Here is a 24,348-nt window from a genome sequence, read left to right on the forward strand (position 1 = left end):
GATATGGTGGAGGGGGCTATTACGGAGCTTCAAGCCTGGGCCTTAAGGGGCCCCTGCAGCCCCTGCTCTTGTTCTTGTGTTGTCCCAAGACTGCTATGCTTCTTTAAGAAGCCTAGTCTAGGACTTCCCTGGTGGCCCAGTCGATAACAATCCACCTGCCAGTGCAGAGAACGCGAGTTCGATCCCTGGTCCAGGAAGATCCCACATGCTGCAGAGCAACTAAGCCTGCATGCCACAGCTAGAGAAGACCTCTCTCCCTAGAGCCTTTGCTCCACAACGAGAGAAGCCACCACAATGAGAAGCCCACACACCAAAACTGGAGAGTAACCATAACCAGAGAAAGCCGTGTGCAATAGTGAAGACCCAGCACAGTCAGATAAATAAACGTTACAGAAAAGAAAAAGCAGATGCATATCAAGGCCCTGCTCCCCACCAGCCACTCTTCTGGGATGCAAGTCTTAGGGGAAAAGAGGAGCCTCAGGCTCCAAAATTGCAGTGGTTTGTGGTCCAGCTGTGCACAGTGCTTGTGAATACACCTGCTCAGCATTTAGCAGGTTCTGAGGAAACGTTCTTAAAGGAATAAATGGAAAATAGCTTTATGCAGGCATGGTACATTTTGAAATCCTCCCTTCCATCAGGCAGTCTTTTTCCTTTGGACGATGGCCAAGCGAAATCATATCTTCCAGGGTAACACATTGAGAACTCACGAAGACAAGGTCTTAGCACACTGGAACATCAGAAGACGGGCCAGGAGAAGATGGGGTAGACCACAGCCCCCGCCCACCACCTCTCCCAGCATCACCCCTTGTCCAGTTGTACCTGCAATGGTGTATAGAGCTGTGACGGCCAGCAACCCGACTATGGCCAAGTAGAGATTCACATGCAAGGACTGCTGAATGAAGATGGCGCCTGCATACATGTCAACCTAGAGAGAAGTTGATGGGTGTATGAATGAATGGACATTTTAGCGCAGTTTCCCCAGGTTCAGGCCCTAGCCTTGATTCTGAGAAACACAGAAACATCATATGTTGTCCTTTCTTCACCCACCTCTTCCCAGATCAAGGGTCTCAAATGGGAGCCCTGTGAGTGACTATGTTTGAGATCCCTTCACTAGGCTAACAGCAGCTCCTCAGTGGCCTTCCTGCTTCTCTTCCTGATCTGCCTACATTCCATCCTCCACACTGCAGCCTTATCAAATACCATCACGATCATCTCATCCTCTCCTCCTCATCAAAACTCTTCAGTGGCTCCCTGCTTGCCCCCAAGATTGTTGTTCAATTGCTAAGTTGTGTCCGACTCTTTGCGACCCCATGAACTGCAGCACACCAGGCTTCCCTGTCCTTCACTATCTTCCGGAGCTTGCTCAAGCTCATGTCCACTGAGTCAGTGATGCCATCCAAAGATCTCTATCGTCCCCTTCTCCTCCTGCCCTCAATCTTTCCCAACATCAAGGTCTTTCCCAGTGAATCAGCTCTTTGCATCAGGTGGCCAAAGTATTGAGGCTTCAGCATCAGCATCAGTCCTCCCAATGAATATTCCTTGAGGATTGACTAGTTTGATCTGTCCAAGGAACCTTCAAGAGCCCCTCAGATAATGTCCAAATAAGTCAGAGCTCTCTGCCAGGTGCTTCACAGTTTGCCTGCCACCTGATTTCATTTCCTTTACTCACGTCAAGCTCCCAGTCCTCTAGGCATGCAGAAATACACCCTGTTTCCCTAACAAGTCAAACTTGCTTGTTCTGTCCATCCATCTGGAATGCCAGTTCCTCTTTCTCTATATCTTCTCAGCATCTTTCTCACACATAACTTCCCTTGGGAAGGCTTCCCCACGTCTGTAGATTCCCACCAGGATGAGAGCAAGCGTTGTCCTTCTAAGTCTTTCTTTCACATCTGGAGCTGGCAGAGAGTCAGCTATTGTTGTTTGAATTCAGTGCAATTCCTGTACCCCGCCCTATGCCACCTCACATCGGACAAGGTCTCCCCCAGTTCCAGACTGAAGAAAAGATGGCATCCTTGTGAGTCAGGCCGAGCCGCACCTCCTGGAGATTGCCAAGCATCTGCTCTTGTCCGCTTTCCAGGAGATCTGCCCATCCAAAGGTTAGGGTGGGGCAGGTTGAGTGGTTGTCAGCACATACGAATCATAGCTGATAACTGCCTGATCCCAGGAGGAATGTTACAGACTCACCCCAGGGCTCTCGGAGCCCCACTCAGAGTCGGGTGCCATCCTGAGATGTTGCTGAAGAAGCTTTGGCAGGAGACGGGGGAGGAGTCCTCTCCACCTTTTCCCCATTCTTCCTCCGTCCCTGCTTACCCTTTGCCCCCACCCCTCCCATCTTCCTAGAACCTCCCGGAAGCTTCCTCAAAAAGAGAAGAATGTGGATAGGAAGCGGACACCACCAGCAATGGGCTGTAATGAGCTTCTCACCGGCTGCGGCCCCACCTTACCGAGATCTTGGTGAAGATGTAGATAAACAGGTAGAGCACAGCCAGGATGACGGGAATCCTGTTGCCACCAAACCGTTTCCGTAGGTATTCTGGCATCGTGGTGACCTGGGGACCAGAGCTGAGCTTTTGCCACCCAGCAGCCCTTCCTCCCCCTCCTCCCCAAACTCAGAAGCACAGATGTTCTTCTTGGGATTCTCAATGGGAGACTTAAGAGGGAGGAGAAAATGGGGACCAACGGGTAGGGTGAGGATGAACTGGGGCTCTGTGAAGAGCTATGTACTTAACTATCATATATTCCAAATGCATATTCTATCCCAAATTTTGCCATCTGTGCTATTAATGTTATTTTATAAAACTTATTAATATAATAAATGTTACTATAAAACAATGTTTTTCTTTAAACCAACTCATGTTTATTTTTTTATATTTATTTATTTTTTTAATTGAAGGATAATTGCTTTATCATGTTTAGATTTAAATAAACATCTAAAAAGAGAAGGAAATGGCAACCCACTCCAGTATTCTGTATTCTTGCCTAGAGAATCCCATGGACAGAGGAGCCTGGTGGTCTACAGTCCACAGGGTCGCAAAGAATCAGACACAACTGAACACACACAGACACACACACTCACATTTATAAATAACAATGTAAATCACTACTGTGAAATGGAAAAATCAACCCTAAACTTAAGGAGACCAGCAAAAATATACACATTGATAATAAAATAACTCATTTATGTTCTATTCATTTCTGGCGCCTTCCTCTTGCACACCAAAATCCCTGGGCCTGGAACCTACTCTTAAAAAAAAATCATCAGAAAAGTGTTGGACAGATGTGAAAAGCACACTGACACCAACCTGAGACATTACCCTTGAGCTCATTGAAGACAATGGAGGAGGTGATAACTTCACCAGATGATTCAGTGTCACTGGCTCCACAGCTAATGCATACAATCATCTCAAGCATCTCCACTTGTCCTTGCTCTAAACTTTGGGAAAATTACTCTCCTGTAACCTGTTAACCAGGTTACGAGGAACAGAGAATCCTAAAAGCAAAATGTGCACATTGCGGAGACAGCAGAGAGACCAGGGCAGCACTGAGTGAGCGGCTTGCCCATGGTCCAGATGGGTGGTCCCAGGCTGGGTGTCCTTGCCATATGGGGCACCCCAGGGGCTGGGTCATGCTGATGAGAACCATTATTTGGGTGATACTTTTCTTGGGGGATGGCATGTCCTTTCCCAATCTCCTCACTGTACCCCCAGACTTGGGTTCAGAGGATGGATGCTGTGTCTGGACAAAACAACCTCAAACCAAAAAATTTTCTTCCATGAGATCCTAGACCTCAGATGGAGAAGGACAGAGTACTGATTATATTCACGGAAATGTTTGCAGTCCCTCTTCCAGGCTGCTGCTGCTTGGATATTTCCTAGTCCGACCCAGGGAGGAGGCTAATGGGTACCCAAACATGAGCCGACAAATGGCCAACCATTCATCCCAAGGTCAGATGTGAAGGCAGAAGCAGCTCGGAGGGGAGACTGGGAGAAACTGGATGGCCAGACTTGATTTAAGAATGATAAACTGAGACTTCCCTGGTGCTCTAGTGGCTAATATTCTGTGCTCCCAATGCAATGGACCTGAGTTCCCCATTCCCTGGGAAACTAGGTCCCACATGCCACAGTTAAGGGTTTGCATGCTGCAACTAAAGATCCTGCCTGCCACAATGAAGACCCAATGCAGCTACATTAATAAATTTAAAAAAAAGAATGACAAATTGTTAATAGTAGAACCTGGGTATTCAAGACTATAAGGGTGTACAGTGTAAAATTATTTCAACATTAGTGTATGTTTGAAAATCTTTTCCTAATAAAATACTGGCCAAAAAATTGAACTCTAGAAATAAATATGTGTTTAGTCGCTCAGTTGTGTCCGACCCCATCAACTGCACCCCACCAGGCTCCTCTGTCCATGGGGATTCTCCAGGCAAGAATACTCGAGTGGGTTACCATGGCCTCCTCCAGGGGATCTTCCGAACCCAAACCCAGGTCTCCCGCATCGCAGGCAGATTCTTTACCGACTGAGCCACCAGGGAAGCCCATAGAAGTAAATAAATGAACACCTCAAATTTTTAAAAGCTTAAAAAGTATCTCTTCCCTCCCCCATCCCTGAAAGGGCACTTAGGGATTCTGACCCTGGCGAATGTCTTGTCTCAACCTTCTGATTTGTTGCAAGGCAAACAGGGGTTTTTCCTGAAGCACATGGCACTAAAGTCTGACACTATCAGGGAATAACACACAGAGGGATTCAATCAAACCGTACTGAATGGACACACTATGGGGGATGGTGTGTTGTTGTTTGTTAGTTGCTGAGTCGTGTCCGACTCTTTTGCGACCCCATGGGCTGTAGCCCACCAGACACCTCTGTCCGCAGGATTTCCCAGGCAAGAATACTGGAGTGGGTTGCCATCTCCTTCTCCAGGGGAATCTTCCCAACCCAGGGATCAAACCCACATCTCCCTGGCAGGCAGATTCTTTACCACTGAGCCACCTGGGAGGCCCCGTGGTGATGGTGTCAGAGCTAATTAGAGAGAGCGCAGGAAAGCTTCAGCCCATTCAGATAAGTGGGCCAAGGATGATGCTGCTCCAGCGGATTCACTCTCTGGTCTGTGAATGACAACCACCAGCTGGTCTTGCTGCAGAGCGACATTCCTATCTTGACTGACAGCCTTTATTATCAAGTGAGCTCCATTTCGATCTACAGAGAGCTGCACAGCCTGCTACATGCAGGCAGTTTCTAATGAGCTAAGAGAGGAAGGAGGCATGAAAGTCATCAGAAAGTGAGCAGCACTGGGATCTAGAAATCAAACTCTGGGGAGAAATGTGGCGCTAGCTGACAGATGGGAGGCAGAGCCCAGGCTGTTAGTTGTAAAGTGGCTGAGAAGGCAATTTGCCAGAAAACAAGGTTGAGAGACAGAGATGAGAATGACTGTTGACGCAGGAACCACCCTCTGAGTGTTGCTGGGTGAACGTTAACAGGAAATAAATGCAGCCAATGACAGCGGCCCCGAGAGAGCTCCACGCTCTGGGGGCTCCTCATCTCCTGGGGATGGAGGGCGGCCAGGGTATGTCGGCATCTGCCTTACTCTCCCTTGAATCTCATCCAGACCACCACACTCTGTCCTCGTGGGAAACCCCTCCCTCTTCCTTGGAAAGCCATGCCGTCAGCCATAGCAACCTCCGCTCACCCCAACCCTCCCCAGAACCCTGTTCAGTAGCCAATGACAATTTCAGCTCCTTTGTGGTCTTGCCCTGTTTCCAGGCTTTCCCCCAGTCTGGAAGCAGTTTCAAGGACAGTGCAGAGCACATACATGGGACACCTTGTACAGTGTCTTAGCCCCAGCAACAGACAGGCATTTCCACTTCAACCACTCATTTCTCTGGCCAGCATCCAAACCTCGTCATCTCCAGGACTCCATTCAGCTCCAGTCCTCAGAGTTTTCATCAATGCCACCATCTCATTTGCTCAGTCTGATGACCCTGGCTTTGGCACTTAACTGAGACTTTTAGTCCCTAAATGGTGCCTCTTCTTTTGAATGTCAGCTCATCCTTCCTTTTGATTCCTTCTGAAATCATGGACCCTGCTACTGAGTAGCTTCAACAAATATTTTTCAAGTATCCACTACGTATTAGACACTGTTTATTTATTTTTGGCTGCCCTGGGTCTTTGCTGCTGTATACGCAGGCTTTTGATTGCAGTGCCATCTCTTGTTGCAGCGTATGGTCTCTAAGTGTGCAGGCTTAGTAGTTGTGACCCACAGGCTTAGTTGCCCGGCAGCATGTGACATCTTCCTGGACCAGGGATCAAACCCATGTCCTCTGCACTGGCAAGCAGATTCTTAACCACTGGACCACCAAGGAAGTCCCCAGACGTTATGCTAGATACTGAGAGAAACCAAAACGGGTACCTGCCCTCCTGGGGCTTACGATCTAATGGTAGAGACGCACAGTCTAGGGCAGTGGTTCTCAGTGGAAGGAGGAAGATTTCATATCTCCCCAGGGAACATCTGGCAATGTCTGGAGACGTTGTGGCTGCCACAATTTGAAGGGCACTATTGTTATCTAGTTGTAGCTCAGTTGGTAAAGAATCTGCCTGCAGTGCTGATCCCTGGGTTGGGAAGATCCCCTGGAGAAGGAAATGGCAACCCCACTCCAGTATCCTTGACTGGAAAATCCCGTGGACAGAGGAGCCTGGTGGGCTGCAGTCCATGGGGTCGCAAAGAGTCAGGCATGACTGAGTGGCTAACACTAGCTAACACTAATTGTCATCTAGTGGATAGGGGTAGCGGATGCTGAAAAAACAACCTAAAATGCACGGACCACCCCTCACACACGCATATACACACACACAGCAGAGAATTATCCTGGTTCAGGGACTGCCCTGATGTTCCAATAGCCAAGACTCTGTGTTCTGAATGCAGGGGCCTGGGTTCAATCTCTGGTAAGGGAACTAGATACCATGTGTGGCAACTAAGACCCAACACAGTCAAATAAATAAATGAATATTTTTAAAAAGAGAATTAGCCTGCCCCAAATGTCACCACTGCTAATGTTGAGAACGTATAGTGGGAGAAACACAGTCTAATAGGAGGGGTGTATTAATCTGACAATCACATAAGCAAATACAAAACAGCTGTGATGGCAAACGAAGAAGGAGACTTAACCAGAAAGGTTAGCCCTCCAGAAGGGTCTTTCTGGAGGAAGAGTTGCTTAAAGTAGGAACTGGACAGATGATAGGAACTAACCAAACCACAAAGGAAAAGGAAAACTTTACAAGAAGAGGGGAAAGTTTTGCCTTAGGCTGGTGATGTAGAGAGCCTGGTGAGGATGAGGACCTGTCAGGTAGTGTCTGGAATACAGTTCGCACACAGCTCAATAAATGCTTCTTCAAAGAACGAATAAATGAATGAACTGACAGGAGTATACTATGGATGGAGAGTGGGGTGGATCTCTAAAGAGTAGGGGTCATTTTCCGTATTTAAAAGTAAAATTGGTCTGCAGTTTTCTTGATGGATACAATTAGCGTTATCCCAGTCTCAAAACATGGTATACAAAAGTCAATTCTAGGTGGATAATTGACTTAAAAATGAAAAGTTCTAGATGGTAATATAGGAGGATATCTTTATGACCTTTGAATAGGAAAATATTTTTTAAATAAGATATAAAAGGCAGTAATTAAGGAAAAGTGGTAAATGGAACTACATTAAAATTAAGATCTGTTAAAGAGAACTCTCTTACACTATTGATGGCAACGTAAATTGGTACACTCACTATGGAAAACAGTACAAAGTTTCCTTGAGTGAGTGAAAGTTGCTCAGTTGTGTCTGATTCTTTGTGACCCCAAGGAATCGAGGTCCATAGAATTCTCCAGGCCAGAATACCAGAGTGGGTAGCCTTTCCCTTCTCCAGGGGATCTTCCCAAACCAGAGATCGAACCCAGTTCTCCTGCATTGCAGGCGGATTCTTTACCAGCTGAGCCACAAGGGAAGTGGAGTTTCCTTAGAAAACTAAACGTAGAGTTATTGTATAATCCAGTAATCCCACTCCTGGGCATGTATGTCAGAAAAAATTATAATTCAAAAAGACACATGCAACCCATATTCAAAGCAGTATTATTTAAAATAGCCAAGACATGGAAACAAGCTAGATGTCCATCAACAAATAAATGGATGAAGAAGATGTGATATATATATATACAATGGAATATCACACAGTCATAAGAAAGAGTGAAATAATGCCATCTGCAGCAACATGCATGCACCTAGAGATTATCATACTAAGGAAGTAAGTCAGAGAGAGAACAAATATTGTATAATGTAACATATTCAGTATCTAAAATATGACATGAATGAACTTATCTACAAAGCAGAAATAGCCTCAGACAGAGAATAGACTTGTGGCTGCAAAGGGGGTGAGGAGTGGGGGAGGGGTGGATTGGGAGTTTGGGGTTAGCAGATGGAATCTCATCTGTAGAATGGATAAACAAGGTCCTCCTGTATAGCACAGGGAACTATATTCAACATCCTGTGATAAACCGTAATGGAAAAGAATATGAAAAAGAATATATATATATATGTATATATAACTGCATCAATTTACTATACAGCAGAAATGAACACAACGTTGTAAATCAACCATACTTGAATAAAATAGTTTTTAAAAAGATCTGTTTATCCAAAAATACCATTAAGAGTTAAAAGGTGAACCACAAAGTAGGGGCGCAAAGATATTTGCAATACATGTAATCAGCTTAAGGGCTTGTTTCCAGAATGTACAAAGAACTTCTATCAATAAGAAGAAACTCTATAGCATAAGAGAAAAGTTGGCAAAAGTCCTAGACATGTTACTTTCCCAAAGAGGACATCCAAATGGCTATTGCCTTCTCTGTCCAAATGGCCAGAAAATATATAAACAGAATTGCCAATGGAAAGCACAGTAAGAAAACTACACAGTCACCAAATTGGCAAGAATTTTAAAGCTGAAAAATACCAAGTATTAACAAGGACATACAGCAACGGTGCAAAGGGGATCTGCATGCCCTGCTGCCGCAAGTATAAACTGATAGAACTACTCTGGGAAGGAATTTGGCAATGGTGGGCTGCAGTCCGTGGGGTCACTAAGGGTCGGACACGACTGAGCGGCTTCACTTTCACTTTTCACTTTCCACTTTCACACATTGGAGAAGGAAATGGCAACCCACTCCAGTGTTCTTGCCTGGAGAATCCCAGGGACGGGGGAGCCTGGTGGGCTTCCGTCTATGGGGTCACACAGAGTCAGACACGACTGAAGTGACTTAGCAGCAGCAGCAGCAAGCAAACTTGACAAACATATCCAATGACCCAGAAATTCTACCTACAGTTAGATTTTTCTCCATAAACATAATGTTTATATTCATCACGACACTTGTATAGAAACGTGACCAGGACTTCCCTGGTGGTCCAGTGGTTAAGAATCCACCTGCCAACACAGGGGACATGGGTTCGTGGTCTGGGAAGATCCCACATGCCGTGAGGCAGCTAAGTCTGTGCACCACAATTACTAAGCCTGCACTCTAAAGCCTGTGGTCTGCAACAAGAGAAGACACCGCAATGAGAAGCCCATGCACTGCAGCGAAGAACAGCCCCCACTCAGCACAACTAGAGAAAGCCCACATGCAGCAACGCAGACCCAGCACAACCAAAAATAAGTAATTTTTAAAATGTTACCAGCAACACCGTCCATCACAGGCTAACCCTGGGCTGTGCTTAGTCTCTCAGCCATGTCTGACTCCGCAACCTCATGTACGGTTTAGCCCACCAGGCCCGTGGGGGTTCTCCAGGCAAGACTACTGGAGTGGGTGGCCATGTTCTCCTCTAAGCTAACATTTCGTTCCGTTCCGTTCCGTCGCTCAGTCGTGTCCGACTCTATGCGACCCCATGGACTGTAGCCTACCAGGCTTCTCCATCCATGGGATTCTCCAAGCAAGAATACTGGAGTGGGTTACCGTTTCCTTCTCCAGGGGATCTTCCCGACCCAGGGATCGAACCCGGGTCTCCCGCATTGGAGGCAGATGCTTTAACCTCTGAGCCACCATTAGGAACCACCTAATTGCTTGTGAACAAAAGAAGAAACAAATATATTGGAGTATAATTATACTCCGGGATATTACATAGCAACGGAAATTAACAAACCAGGCACACGCAAGGAGAGAAAGTTACCCCCAATTCCATGTACTATATTTTATTCCAGAAAAGTAAAATTAAACCATATTCTTGAGGTGTGCACAATTAAAACTGCAAAGAAAAGTAAGGGAGTGAGTTCAGTGAAAGTCACAAAGAAAGGAAGACACTGTTATCTGGTAAAGGCACGTGAGGGAGGGTATTATACTTTGTGACTTGATTTGGGTATTCGTTTTACAGTAATTTGTTAAGCACCACATTTGTGTCTTATCACTTCTCTGTGTTTATTTTATTGCCCAATAGAAATGGATTGGGTAACTTATTTTATTGCTCCTCAGCACTGTGGCATTTATTATCTAACATCAGCTTCATCTCCCCTTTGAATAAAATGTTGACCAAAGAATGTCTGGAGCCACAGGAATTTTTAATTGAGCAATAAAGCCTGGAGATCCTTTCACAGCAGCACAACTCTGTCAATTTCAGCCCTTTTCACAGCATGATATTCACAGTACGGATACCCAATCCGCCTATCAGCGATACTGTGGTAGTCCCCAGGTTTCTCTATTACAAACCACAGCAGTTATTTCAATTCTTCGTGCCTCTTCTTAACCTTCAACCACACAAGTTCCTTCCTCACGCTCAGCAAATGACACTATCTTCTACTTCACAGAGAAAATAGAAACCATCAGCTAAAAATATCTGGCCACACTACCTTTAAACTGACCTACACCTCCGCCATCCTTTACTCCTTCCTATACAAGGTGTTCAAGAAAGACCTACTGATCCAGAGATCTTCACTTCTAGTCAGTGCTATTCTGCCTCAGAGATTTTGTCCAGGTAGGGACTGGGCAGACCCAGGCTCCCCATCGACCGAAAGTTATGATTCTAGATTCAGTATTATCTCCAAGCAAGATAATGTATTTATTCCTACCTCACTGCCTTTGCATAAGATTGCACAACTTCCAGTACAGAGTGATTTTTTTAAAATGATTTTTCTGATCATTAAGTAGTTTTTTCTACTTTGTATATTTTTTTAGTTCCCACAATAAAAAGTTAAAATCAGTTATTACTTGATGAATAACACTGATATTGTGTGATCTTGCTCTGTGCAGTAGAATATCTAAAGCAAGATTAAGTCTAGAGGCTATGTGTAATAGAAAGTTGCCAAGAAGAGTAGAGTGACTTTTTAAACAACCTTTGTCAAAAAGTCTAAAGCACTACTATTTTGTAACAAAAAGTCTGACATATCACATCAGCCAGAAATAACTCAATTATTATGGTTTTGGATAGAAAGGAAGAAAAAAAAATCACTGAATTGTGTGTACGTGTGTGTCTGTGTGTCTGTGTTGAAAGCAGTAATCTGCATGGCTTAAACATTCAGAAAAGACTGTGATTTTGTGTTTGACATTAAAAAATTTTTTTTGGAGTCCACATTTCTTCCAGCCTCTGAATACCCCGCATGTTTCTTTGATGTCATTACTCAAAATGTCCCTTCGTTACTGGGTGGGAACTGCTAAGGACAGTGTTCCTAATTGTCCTAATTAATACACAAGTCACCCCTCACCGGTGCGGCAACATCTTGGGGACTGTGTAACGGATGTCCACTGGCAGCCCAGAGGGATGCTGCTAGGAGGGAAGCGATGAATGCAGGGCTGACCCTCCTTAAGGATCTTCCTATTCCATAGCACCTGGACCCCCTCAGACTCACCTGACCAGTGATGTAGATTGGAAGGAAGATCCAGGACAACATCAGCACGAAAAATAAGCCCTGCCGGAGAAAACAGAATCAGGACTCAGCTCCAGGCCACATTGTGGTGACAATTTGGATTTCCTTATGTCTGGATGGAACCTGGTCTGGTCTGCCTCTCGTTCCATCTCTAACTGAGTAACTCACCCTCCCTGGGCCACCACATCCCCATATTTAAACAGAACATGGGGATGAAGTGGGGCAGAGTGGCTCCCAGGCCTGTGTCTTCTAAACCTTGCATATCCTGCTTCGTCCCCTTGTGTTCCCTCCCCTCCTTGGGCAGGGGTTAAAACAAGGCTGTGAGGTCAGGCAGACCATGCTGATGAATAGCTGGTAATGCTGGGAGAGTTTACACAGGTCTCTGAGACTCTTTCTCACCTGTGCAATGACAGTAACAGCGCCGCCACTGGGTTGTTGCAAGGGAATCAGTAAGACGGTGCTTACTGAGCACTTATTATACTCCAGACATTCCTGTGCACGCTTTACAAGCATGGAGTCATTTAATCCTCACAATGACCCCATATGGCAGGTACCATTATTTGCTCTGTTTTATCCATGAGTCTCAGAGAGGGCAAGTAATTTGCCCAAGGTCACACAGCTTGTAAGTTTTAGAGCCCAGATTTGAATCCAGATGGTTTGGTTCTAATCTGGAATTGAATCCCATAATATGATGATGTATGTAGTGTACTTAAGTCAATGGCACAGGGTAAGCACTTAAAAAAATGAGTTGTTATGAAGATGAAGATCACTACTAATAAGTGCATCCCCTCCCATTCAGTAAAAATCATATCCTGATTGAGCCTGCTACACAGAGAGTGTGTCCTATCTCCTGAGTATCTGTGGGGTGGCAAAAAGATCAAGAACCACAGAACCACATAAGTTTTGTGATGGGCAATTGATATCTAATACACAGAAACACCCCCCAGTCCCAAAAAACCTTGTGTCTTCTGCATCTGCGCAGAAGAGACTCTGTGCCTTCTTCCCACATGCATTCACCTTACGGACTCCCATCAAGAAAACACGGGGAAGCCTGCAATATGACTTGCAGATCAAATTGATTTTTGCTAAGCAGGGGTGCCCTTGATGATTCCCGCTTGTTTCTTCATAAAGCACCACTCTATATTTAGAAGAGCAGAGCATCCATAAAACTACCCACCCCATCCCCCAGGATCCACCTGTTTGGTATTCTTGAACTGACATTGCCCTGGAAACATACTTACATTAAGCTCATAAGCTGTTACAGAAAGACCAGCAGCAGCACCTGACCCTGCCAGGCCAACGAAATGTCCACTTCCAACATTGCTGGCAAACAAGGATGCACCCACCTGTGGAGAGATGGACGGGTCAGATCTTGCAGCCAAGGTCTGGGGTGGATTCTTCCCACTCCCCTTCTTCCCATTCTCCAAAGGAACCAAGACAAAAGGAGAAAGTGGGGCCATCCCTAGTTTATCTAGCAATTTTTTTCAAATTAGAAAAAAAACTCTTCTCCGAGACTCTTTTACTTTCATCTTTAGGAAACTGACATAACAAATATGCACATCTAGAATGCCGAAAATGTAAATTGTGCCCCCTACCAGGCTTGTGCAATGCACAACTTGAACAACGGTATGCAGTCTCCCTAGGGGTTAGGGAGGATAACAGGTGTTGTAGAAAGTGCTCCATGAAGAGAATCAGGAAGCCTGTGCTGTTCCTCAGCTCCACTTCTCACTTAGCAAAGTAGAGAGCCCTTCCAGTAGAAGTCTAAGTGGCCAGAACAGTTTTTGAAGACCCCAATTCCTGGACGTCATTGATTACATAAGACAGTTTGGGCACCTGGCCCCAGTTGGGCCAATTACATTCTCTCTCCTGGGAATCTGGACCTGGGAAATCATCTTTGCTGGTCCCTTAGACTGGGGTACATGTGACCCAGGGCAGCGTGTGTGTGTGTGTGTGTGTGTGTGTAGCTAGGGGATGGGAAGCGGGGTGAATAGCACGTTCATGTCTGCCACTCTGAGAGGAAAATGAAGAAGACTTGCAGAGAAAGGCAGCTCAGGGGAGGACAGAGCCAGACAGAGACAAAGATAGAGACAGATGATGGGGGGAGAGAGAGAGAGAGACTGTGGTTCCTCCCATTGACTCTCTCGTCTCTGGTTTTCATCTGACTCTACGCATGGATCTGCCACTATCACACTCTCTTGAGTGTTATAGCTTGGTACTGTTTTGAAGTTGAGAAGTCCTAAACCTTCCAACGTTTTTCTTCCTTTTCAAGATTGTTTCAGCTATTCTGGGTCCCTGGTGTTTCCATCTGAATTTTAGGGTTGCCTTATCAATTTCTGCAAAATAAAAAAAGGTGGGGGGGGTGATGCAGATGGAATTATGACGGGGATTGTGTTGACTCTGTAGTTCAGTTTAAGGACTGTTACTCTTTGTGTTAACTAGATACTACCTGATGTGCCGTTTTAATTCCCTTATTAGCTCAGGCACCTGCAATGTCAAATTGATGGGTTTTGAACTAACACCTCCGGATAAAAAGCTGCCCACACTGGGTGATCACTGATTCAGATCAAATAAAAACAAGTTGTACAAAGGGTGCTTTCTAGGGTAAAACACTGGCAATAATATGAGAATGGGGCTTTGAACGAGATCCAATCCTGTTCTAACCTACTGGTTTTCAAGACCACTGCAGAGCTGGAGAGAAGGGGATGGGAATAGAGCCAGGTAAAACACCACAAAGCTTCCTGGTCTTATTGAGATTCAGTTGTTTTTCTTGAATTAAAGCTCCCTGGGGGCTTCCCTGGTAAAGAACCTGCCTGCCACTTCAGGAAACGTGAGAGACATGGGTTCAATCCCTGGGTCGGGAAGATCCCCTGGAGAAAGAAATGGCAACCGCTCCATAACTCTTGCCTGGAGAATCCCACGGGCTACAATCCATAGGGTCACACTGGGTCAAACACGACTCAAGTGACTTAGGACACACACACACCAGGGGAGCTTCCCTGGTGGTACAGTAGATAAGAATCTGTCTGCCAATGCAGGGGACACAGGTTTGATCCCGGGCCTGGAACGGTTCCACATGCTGGGGAGCAACAAACCCCATGTGTGGCAACTACTGAGCCCATGCTCTAAAGCCAGCAAGTTGCAACTACTGGGCCCGTGCTCTGCAACAACAGAAGTCACCACAATGAGAAACCCATGCACTGCAATGAAGAGGAGCCCCTGATTATCACAACTAGACAAAGTCCATGCCCCAACAAAGACCCAGCAACCAAAAAAGAATAAAGTAAATAAATAGTTAAAATAAAAACACTCCAGAGGAAATTTCAAACATCTTTACTCTGCGATTCCCAATGACACCACCCTGCATGTTCCTCTGAAATGTCACTTTTCCACTCTTCCCATAAAGAACCTGCACTGCCCCATGGCTTATTTTGACCAATATGATGGGGTGCAAGTGACACTGTGTGACTTCCAGGTCAAGGCTCAGCAGCCCGGCAGCTTTCATTTTTGCCCTTTCGAGTCAAATGCCTTGTAAAAACCTTTGGCTGGGTCACTAAAGGATGAAGGGCATGTAGAGAGTGAAGCCCCAGCCTTCTAGCCATCCCCACCAGAGCCACATCTGTGGATGGGGCCGTCTTGGCTTCTAGCCCATCCAGCCAACAGCTAAATGCAGCCAAAGAGCTAAAGTGCTAAAGAGCAGGGGAGGGGAACCACCCACTTGAACCATGCCATCACTAGAATAATACCCTGGGACTTCCCTAGTGGTACAGTGAGCGAGAGTCTGCCTGCCAATGCGGGGGAAATGGGTTCGATCCCTGGTCTGGGAAGATTCCACATGCTGTGGAACTGAGCAACTAAAGCCCGTGCACCACAACTCCTGAGCCCTCACCCTAGAGCCCACGAGCTGCCACTACTGAGCCTGTGCACGGCAACTACTGAAGCCCGTGCACGTAGAGCCTGTGCTCTGAAGCAAGAGAAGCCACTGCAATGAGAAGCCTGTGCACTGCAACGAACAGCAGCCCCCACTCACTGCAACTAGACAAAGCCCAAGTGGAGCGATGAAGATGCAGCATAACCAAAAATTAATCTTTTACAAAGATATAATACACTATGTGTATATATATATATATATATATATAAAACGGAGCCACTTTGCTGTATAGCAGAAATTAACATAACATTGTAAGTCAGCTATACTTCAGCTTTTTAAAAATAAATTTTAAAAAGAAACAATACACTGTAGTGGTTGTGAGCCACTAAATTTGTGGGTGGCTTCTTAGGCAGCAATAGCTAATTGATGCACTTGTTCCAAAGCCCGTTCTCTTAACCATACCTCCTTTCCATTGACATCATTCTCCTGAGTGAAGAAAGCAAAGAAAGTTCCACAACTGCCCTTTCCTTCTTGACCTGGAGAAGGGTCACCCAAGCATATGAGCAAAGAAATGGATACAAGTAAGCAAAAGCAGGCACACTTAGGTGAGCTGCTATATTCCAACTGAATTTTTTTTTGAGCCCCCATCACTCATCATAAAGACCATTTGACCAGCATTTCTTAAAGTTCACTCATTGTGGGACATCCCTGGTGGTCCAGTGGTTAAGATTTCACCTTCCAATGCACAGGGTGTGGGTTCCATCCCTGGTTGGGAGCTAAGATCTCACATGCCTCATGGCCAAAAAACCGAAACATAAAACAGAAGCATTATTGCAACAATTTCAGTAAAAACTGTAAAGAAAAAAATTCAGTCACTGAGTAGCCATCTCTAAGTCCACTGCACCTGCACAGGTATTTACTCAATATTTTCCCTTATACTGACTTCTTCTTCAACTTATATATTTTATTATTTAACCAATTATTATATATTAATATGATACATGCATATATATGTATTTACAACTTTATGTGGAAAACCAGTATCACTTGCTTTACATAGAAGAGACCCATACGAATAATGAAAAAAAAAATCATTAAATTCTATCCAGGATCTCTGGACTACCAAACTTACTGAACCTGAGGCTTGCGTTCTCTTTGTTAAACACAGATTAGTCAGTGCTGAAAGACCAGGAAAGCCATCTTAGTAGCAAACTCCGACTTTTCTTCGATGTAATCAAGAGGACTAACTGAGAATAGGAAAGGGAATACTCCCACAATGTAAACTGATGTTATTTAATGCTGTGTCTGGACACAACTGAAAAATCATGGTGCACCTGTCGTGCATATTTTGGCAAACGCTGCACTAGATTACAAGCTCCTTGAGGGTGAAGACAAGCTCAATGATGTCTCCTCTGTTTGCTGCAGTGCTGGACAGGGTACTGTTCTAATAAATTCACTGAATATATAACGCAGAGCTCGTTTTTGGCATCTTTTGAGAATAGTGTGGTCATTGCCTTCAGACATCATATTGACCAGCGGCTCGGATACCTGTTATCTCTCTGCATCTTATACCTTTTGGACTCCCTGCAAATGGGAAATGTCTTCTCTCTTTTTAGTTGGCAGATTTAACACTTATAATAGAAGATCATGAATAAAATTATCATTCCTGATTCCTTACTCAGGACTCATGAAGCAGAGGCCTGTATGCATATGTGTGCGTGCATGTGTACACATGTGTGTACATATATGTGCTTGTACGTATATCCACAAACTGTGGAAAATTCTTCAAGAGGTGGGAACTCCAGATCACCTTACCTGCCTCCTGAGAAACCTGTATGCAGGTCAAGAAGCAATAGTTAGAACCGGACATGAAACAACAGACTGGTTACAAATTGGGAAAGGAATACCTCAAGGCTCTATATTGTTGCCCTGTTTATTTAACTTATACGCAGAGTACACCATGCGAAATGAAAGGCTGAATGAAGCACAAGCCAGAATCAAGATTGCCAGGAGAAATATCAATAACCTCAGATATGCAGATGACACCACCCTTATGGTAGAAAGCAAAGAGGAACTGAAGAGTCTTTTGACAAAGGTGAAAGAGGAGAGTGAAAAATGTGACTTAAAATTCAACATTCAAAAAACTAAGATCATGGCATCCGGTCCCATCACTTCAAATAGATGGTAAATAGATGGAGAAACAGTGGAAACAGTGTCAGACTTTATTTTCTTGGGCTCCAATATCACTGCAGTTGGTGACTGCAGCCATGAAATTAAAAGATGCTTGCTCCTTGGAAGAAAAGTTATGACAAACCTAGACAGTGTATTAAAAAACAGAGACATTACTTTGCCGACAAAGGTCCTTCTAGTCAAAGCTATGGTTTTTCCCATAGTCATGTATGGATGTGAAAATTGGACCATAAAGAAGACTGAGCACCGAAGAATTGATGCTTTTGAACTGTGGTGTTGGAGAAAACTCTTGAGAGTCCCTGGACTGCCAAAGACCAAACCAATCAATCCTAAAGGAAACTAACCCTGAATATTCATTGGAAGGACTGATGCTGAAGCTGAAGCTCTAATACTTTGGCCATCTGATGCAATGAGCCAGCTCATTAGAAAAGACCCTGATGCTCTGATGCTAGGAAAGATTGAAGGCAGGAGGAGAAGGGGATGACAGAGGATGAGATGGTTGTATGGCATCACTGACTCAACACACATGAGTTGGAGCGGGTTCCGGGAGATGGTGAAGGACAGGGAAGTCTGGTGTGCTGCACCCCATGGGCTCGCAAAGAGTCGGACATGACTGAGCAACTGAACAACAACAGCAAAGTATTCAGCATGCCTTTAGCTCCCCTTGAATCAGTTCAGTTCAGTCGCTCAGTCGTGTCCGACTCTTTGAGACCCCATGAATCTCAGCACGCCAGGCCTCCCTGTCCATCACCAACTCCCGGAGTTCACTCAAATTCATGTCCATCGAGTTGGTGATGCCATCCAGCCGTCTCATTCTCTGTCGTCCCCATCTCCTCCCGCCCCCAATCCTTCCCAGCATCAGAGTCTTTTCCAGTGAGTCAACTCTTCGCATGAGGTGGCCAAAGTATTGCAGTTTCAGCTTTAGCATCAGTCCTTCCAATGAACACCCAGGATCGATCTCATTTAGGATAGACTGGTTGGATCTCCTTGTAGTCCAAGGGACTCTCAAGAGTCTTCTCCAGCACCACAGTTCAAAAGCATCAATTCTTCGGTGCTCAGCTTGCATTTGTTATTTGGGTTCTCAATGTTCTTCCCACCTTGTCTCAGTAACGGTCTCCAGTTTTCCTTCAGGGTCTAGCCCTTCTTATTTCTCATCCCACATGCCTCCGAGCAGGCGCCATGCCCTCCAGATGAGGCACTGTGTGGCCCAGGCTTGAGTCACTTAACACAGCAAACCACCTCGGCCACAGTGACTAACAGGGATGGGCTTGGGACACATATTTTCCAGGGATCCTGCCATGGAGGCAGGTGCTCTTCCCATGCTAGGCTGGAGACGGAGAGGATGAAAAGTCTGGAGCAATGGCCATCATCTTGTTGACATGAAGTTGAGCTTGTCTGGGAATGGCACCCATCCAGAAGAAGAGAAGCTGATAGAGATAGGTGACAGACAAATAATGGATAGATGGATAAATGTGTGTGCTTAATCCCTCAGCCCTGTGTCCGACTCTTCCTGACCCTATGGACTGTAGCCCACCAGGTTCCTCTATGGGATTTTCCCAGGCAAGAATCCTGGAGTGGGTTGCCATTTCCTCCTCCAGGGGATCTTCCCAACCCAGGGATCGAACCCACATCTTCTGTGTCTCCTGCACTGCAGGCGGATTCTTTATTCTCTGAGCCATCAGGGAAGCCCAGATAGACAAGCAAATAGATAGACAGATATTAATAGAAAGACAGATAGATAGATAGATGGGATAAACAGAGGGAGAAACCAGATCCCAATGATCACTTGAGCCCCTATACTCTGCCATACCTGAAACCAGACCAACTCTAGTCTTTTCCCTTAGGTGACCTGATAGATTCTTTTTGTTCAAACAATTTTGAGCTGGAGCTAAGTCTTCTCTAGTTTAGACTGTGACTTCCAGACAACACGGAACAGAGAGTCCTGAGAAAGCAAAGGCTAGACAGAGTACTGGGACTTGAAGAGTCTTTCAGTTGAACCAAAGACTACTTACTGGCCACCACAGCATGTTCCCTCCAGCTAGAAAGTAGCCTTTCACGGTGTCTCTTCTGGTCTTCACTGTGGACTGAAACAGAGAAGGGCAGTGGGTAAAGGAAATGTTAGCATTCAGCTGCTGCTGCTGCTGCTAAGTCACTTTAGTCGTGTCTGAGTCTGTGCAATCCCATAGCAATCAGAGGCATCCCCAAATGGTCTAGTCCCTGATTATAACCTGCGAGTCCAGCAGGCCAGATTCAGACGTTGAATATATTTTGGGGTTTGTTTGGTTTGTGTTTTTGTTTGTTTTTTTTGTAAGAGTCCCTGAGCAATACTTCCCATGGGCATTGCTTGCATGAAATATCTTACTTCACTATCTTTTGCATCACGCAGCTTGTGGGATTAAAGTTCCCCAACCAGGGGTGAAGTCTGGGCCCTTGGCAGTGAAAGCATGGCATGCTAACCACTGGACCATCAGGAAAGTCTCTAAACTGTAATTTTTTTTTTTAAGTGAGGGACTTCCCTGGTGTTTCAGAGGTTAAGACTCTTTTCTTCTACTTCCCTAGTTAGGGAACTAAAATCCCACATGCTCTGTGGTAAGGCCCCAAAATGAAATTTTTTTAATTAAAAAAAAAAAAGCCTCTGAGGTCCTTTTAAAAAAAGTTTAGGTGATGTATGATATGATATAACTTATAGGTGTTTACAATTTTTAAAGGTTGTGCTCCATTTATAGTTATAAAATATTGACTATATCCTCTGTATTGTGCAATATATTCTTGCAGCTTATTTTATGCATAATAATTTGTACCTCTTAATGCCCTACTCCTGTATTTCTCCCACCCCCCCACTGATAACCACTAGTTTCTTCTTTATATCTGTGACTCTACTTTTTTGTTCTTTTTGTTTTTTTCTTAAGATTGTTTTTTGATGCGGATCATTTTTGAAATTCTTTATTGAATTTGTTACAATATTGCTTCTGTTTCATGTGGGGGTTTTTTGTTTGGTTTTTTGGCCACGAGGCACGTTGGAATCTTAGCTCCCTGACCAAGGCTGGAACCCACACCCAGCCAGGGAAGTCCTTTTACTTCTTTATAGTTACATTCACTAGCTTGTTGTACTTTTTAGATCAAATATGCTTTGTCTGACCCACGGTTTGTTCTTTAATCAGTTCAGTTCAGTTCAGTCGCTCAGTCGTGTCCGACTCTCCGCGACCCCATGAATCACAGCACGCCAGGCCTCCCTGTCCATCACCAACTCCCGGAGTACACTCAAACTCATGTCCACAGAGTCGGTGATGCCATCCAGCCATCTCATTCTCCGTCGTCCCCTTCTCCTCCCGCCCCCAACCTTTCCCAGCATCAGAGTCTTTTCCAGTGAGTCAACTCGTCTCATGAGGTGGCCAAAGTATTGGAGTTTCAGCTTTAGCATCAGTCCCTCCAATGAACATCCAGGATTGATCTCCTTTAGAATGGACTGGTTGGATCTCCTTGCAGTATAAGGGACTCTCAAGAGTCTTCTCCAACACCACAGTTCAAAAGCATCGATTCTTCGGCGATCAGCCTTCTTCACAGTCCAACTCTCACATCCATACATGACCACGGGAAAAACCATTGCCTTGACTAGACGGACCTTGGTCGGCAAAGTAATGTCTCTGCTTTTTAATATACTATTAAGGTTGGTCATAACTTTCCTTCCAAGGAGCAAGCGTCTTTTAATTTCATGGCTGCAATCAGCATCTGCAGTGATTTTGGAGCCCAAAAAAACAAAGTCTGACACTGTTTCCACTGTTTTTCCATCTATTTCCCATGAAGTGATGGGACCAGATGCCATGATCTTTGTTTTCTGAATGTTGAGCTTCAAGCCAACCTTTTCACTCTCCTCTTTCACTTTCATCAAGAGGCTTTTGAGTTCCTCTTCACTTTCTGCCATAAGGGTGTTCTTTAATAGCTCCTTGTTATTGGTTTCTGGCTGTGTGGAGTTTTGGTTGTGGCACCCAGGCTTCTCTCTGATTGTGGCACAAGGGCTCAGTGGTTGCGGCGCATGGATGGAGTCCCCCCACCGCAGGTGGGATCTTAGTTCCCTACCAGCGATCGGACCGTGTTCCCTGGATTTGAAGGTGGGGTCTTAACCACTGGTCCACCAGGGGAGTCCCTGTTTGATATCTGGTTTTTAAGATTTTCGTTTGAATCCCTTAGAGGAGCCAAACTCTTCAGGTCAATACCCACTACAGCTCCCTGCCTCACACATGTATAGTAACTTACTAGGTTCCCCTAGGCATCTGAGCTTAGACCATGGTTTGTCCGTGACAGCCCACAGTGGCTGTCATTTATTGAGTATCAGTACCATGTGCCAGGGCTGCCCTGGTGACTCAGACAGTAAAGAATTTGCCTGCAATGCAGGAGACCTGGGTTCAATCCCTTGGGTCGGGAAGATCCTCCGAAGAAGTGGCAACTCACTCCAGTACTCTTGCCTGGAGAATTCCATGGACAAAGGAGCCTGGAAGGCTACAGTCCATGGGATCAAAAAGAGTTAGACACGACTGAGTGATTTTCACTCACTCACTATATGCCAGGCTCTGCAGTAAGCATTTTGAAGCATAATCTCATTTTAATTCTCACCAACTCCTGTGCAAGATTTCTTCGGTTGTCTCAGATGATAAAGAATCTGCCTGCAATGCAGGAGACCCAGGTTCCATCCCTGGGTTAGGAAGATCCTCTGGAGGAGGGAATGGAAACCCACTCCAGTATTCTTGCCTGGAGAATTCCATGGACAGAGGAGCCTAGTAGTCTACAGTCCATGGGGTCACAAAGAGTTTGACTGAGCAACTTTCACTTTCAGTTTCTATGAGGTTGATGTCATCAAGCCAATCTAATACATGAACAAACCAAGGCTCAGAAGTAGTCACTTATCTAGTGCCATATTTCTACAGAGAGGAAGACTGAGAACGCAAACCCAGGTCAGCCTGATTTCAGAGCTCTTTAGGAGTGAGCTTCTTGGCTCTAAAGGTAAAGACGTTTAAACCACTAAATGATCTTGGATAAGTTGTAATTTCTCCCAGCACTGGGTGAAGATATTGGTAAGAGGAGTCTTACTGGATGGGAGATGACATGAAATGATATCTTTTCATCCCTGCAAAAGATCTTACTATAGAAAACAGACACTATGGCTCATTCCTGCTGAATCCAGAAGTATTTTCCAAGAGTAAAGAACTTGAGCTAAAAGGGGTCATCTAAATCCAGGACTTCCCAAACCAGTCCTACATCATAGTCTCCTGATTCTCTTGTGAAAATACAGATTCTCAGCAACTCTAACCCTTATTCTAACTCTGCCTGTACCCTTTAATCCTGATCCCAATCCTGTCTGACTTGAAAACCTTGACTCTTAGGACTTCCCTGGTGGTCCAGCAGTTAGGACTCCACACTTTCACTGCACAGGGCATGGATGTGATCCCTGGTTGGGGACCTAAGAACCCACAAGCCATGCAGTGCGGCCAAAGATGAAAATAAAAAAGAATCAAGTTCTACTTACTGTAAGACCTTGAGCCAGTCTCTCCCTCTGACCTGACTTACCCATAGTCCAACAGCCAGGACAAAGAGGAAGTACAGAATCAGCACTGCGATGTCACCTGCTTCCAGTCTCCTCCGGGGAAACGCCTCCAGGGGATGTGACTGTGTGGGGGGAGGGCTGCTGGCGCTGCTCTCCATGGTCCTGAACGAACTCTTGCAACACTGTGGAAGTGCAAATGTGCGTCACATACCAGGACCTGGTGCCACTCTTCTATCCCTCTCTGTAACTGCCTCCTTGGGCAACCAAGCAGGAAGACGCATGTGGAAAGATATGTGATGGAGAAAGACCTAGGAAGGCAAATCCATCCATTCTCTCTCTCATTCAGCAAATATTTACAAGGAAGTCACATCCAATCTACAGTTAATGTTCACCAACTCCACCACTCACTTGGCAAAATACAAAGAAAAATAAACAGCTTAAGTAGTATAGATGTCTCACCACCCTCTTCCACGTAACCAGGAGTGAGAGGAAAACAGGACACCCGAGTCAGTCTGTTTCCCTGGTACCTCGCAGCCGGGTGAAAGTCAAGCCAGCAGTTTTGTCTAAGGCTCAGCCAGTCAATACGATCTTATTTCACTGTGGGATATGCCCATAAAATGTGTATGTTTATTTAAGTTTGCATTTGCTTTTTATTTTGGCTGCACTGGGTCTTCATTGTTGCGTGTGAGCTTTCTCTCATCACGGTGCATGGGCTTTTCATTGTGGTGGCTTCTCTTGTTGCAGAGCTCCAGCTCTAGAGTGTGTGGCTTCAGTATTTGTGGCTCGCAGGTTCTCGAGCACAGGCTCGGTAGTTGTGGCCCACAGGCTTAGTTGCCCCGTGGCATGTGGAATCTTCCAGGACCAGAAAT

The 24,348-nt window shown here is 45.3% G+C and overlaps 1 protein-coding gene across 1 annotated transcript in view; it reads right to left on the reverse strand.

Annotated features, from left to right (window-relative positions):
- SLC5A11 (solute carrier family 5 member 11) overlaps positions 1-23,637 on the reverse strand; it is a 48,499-nt gene extending 24,862 nt beyond the window's left edge. The window contains exons 1-6 of the mRNA XM_055408908.2: positions 23,503-23,637; positions 19,953-20,024; positions 13,124-13,228; positions 11,865-11,924; positions 2,445-2,549; positions 820-925 (exon numbers count right to left, since the gene is read on the reverse strand). Of these exons, the coding sequence (XP_055264883.2) occupies positions 820-925; positions 2,445-2,549; positions 11,865-11,924; positions 13,124-13,228; positions 19,953-20,024; positions 23,503-23,637 (583 nt within the window). The remainder of the gene's footprint in view (positions 1-819; positions 926-2,444; positions 2,550-11,864; positions 11,925-13,123; positions 13,229-19,952; positions 20,025-23,502) is intronic.
- Between the last annotated feature and the right edge of the window lie 711 nt (positions 23,638-24,348).

This window comes from Moschus berezovskii, chromosome 27 (genome assembly GCF_049115385.1).
Source record: "Moschus berezovskii isolate FMDL1 chromosome 27, NW_MosBer_1.0, whole genome shotgun sequence".
Lineage (NCBI taxonomy): Eukaryota > Metazoa > Chordata > Mammalia > Artiodactyla > Moschidae > Moschus > Moschus berezovskii.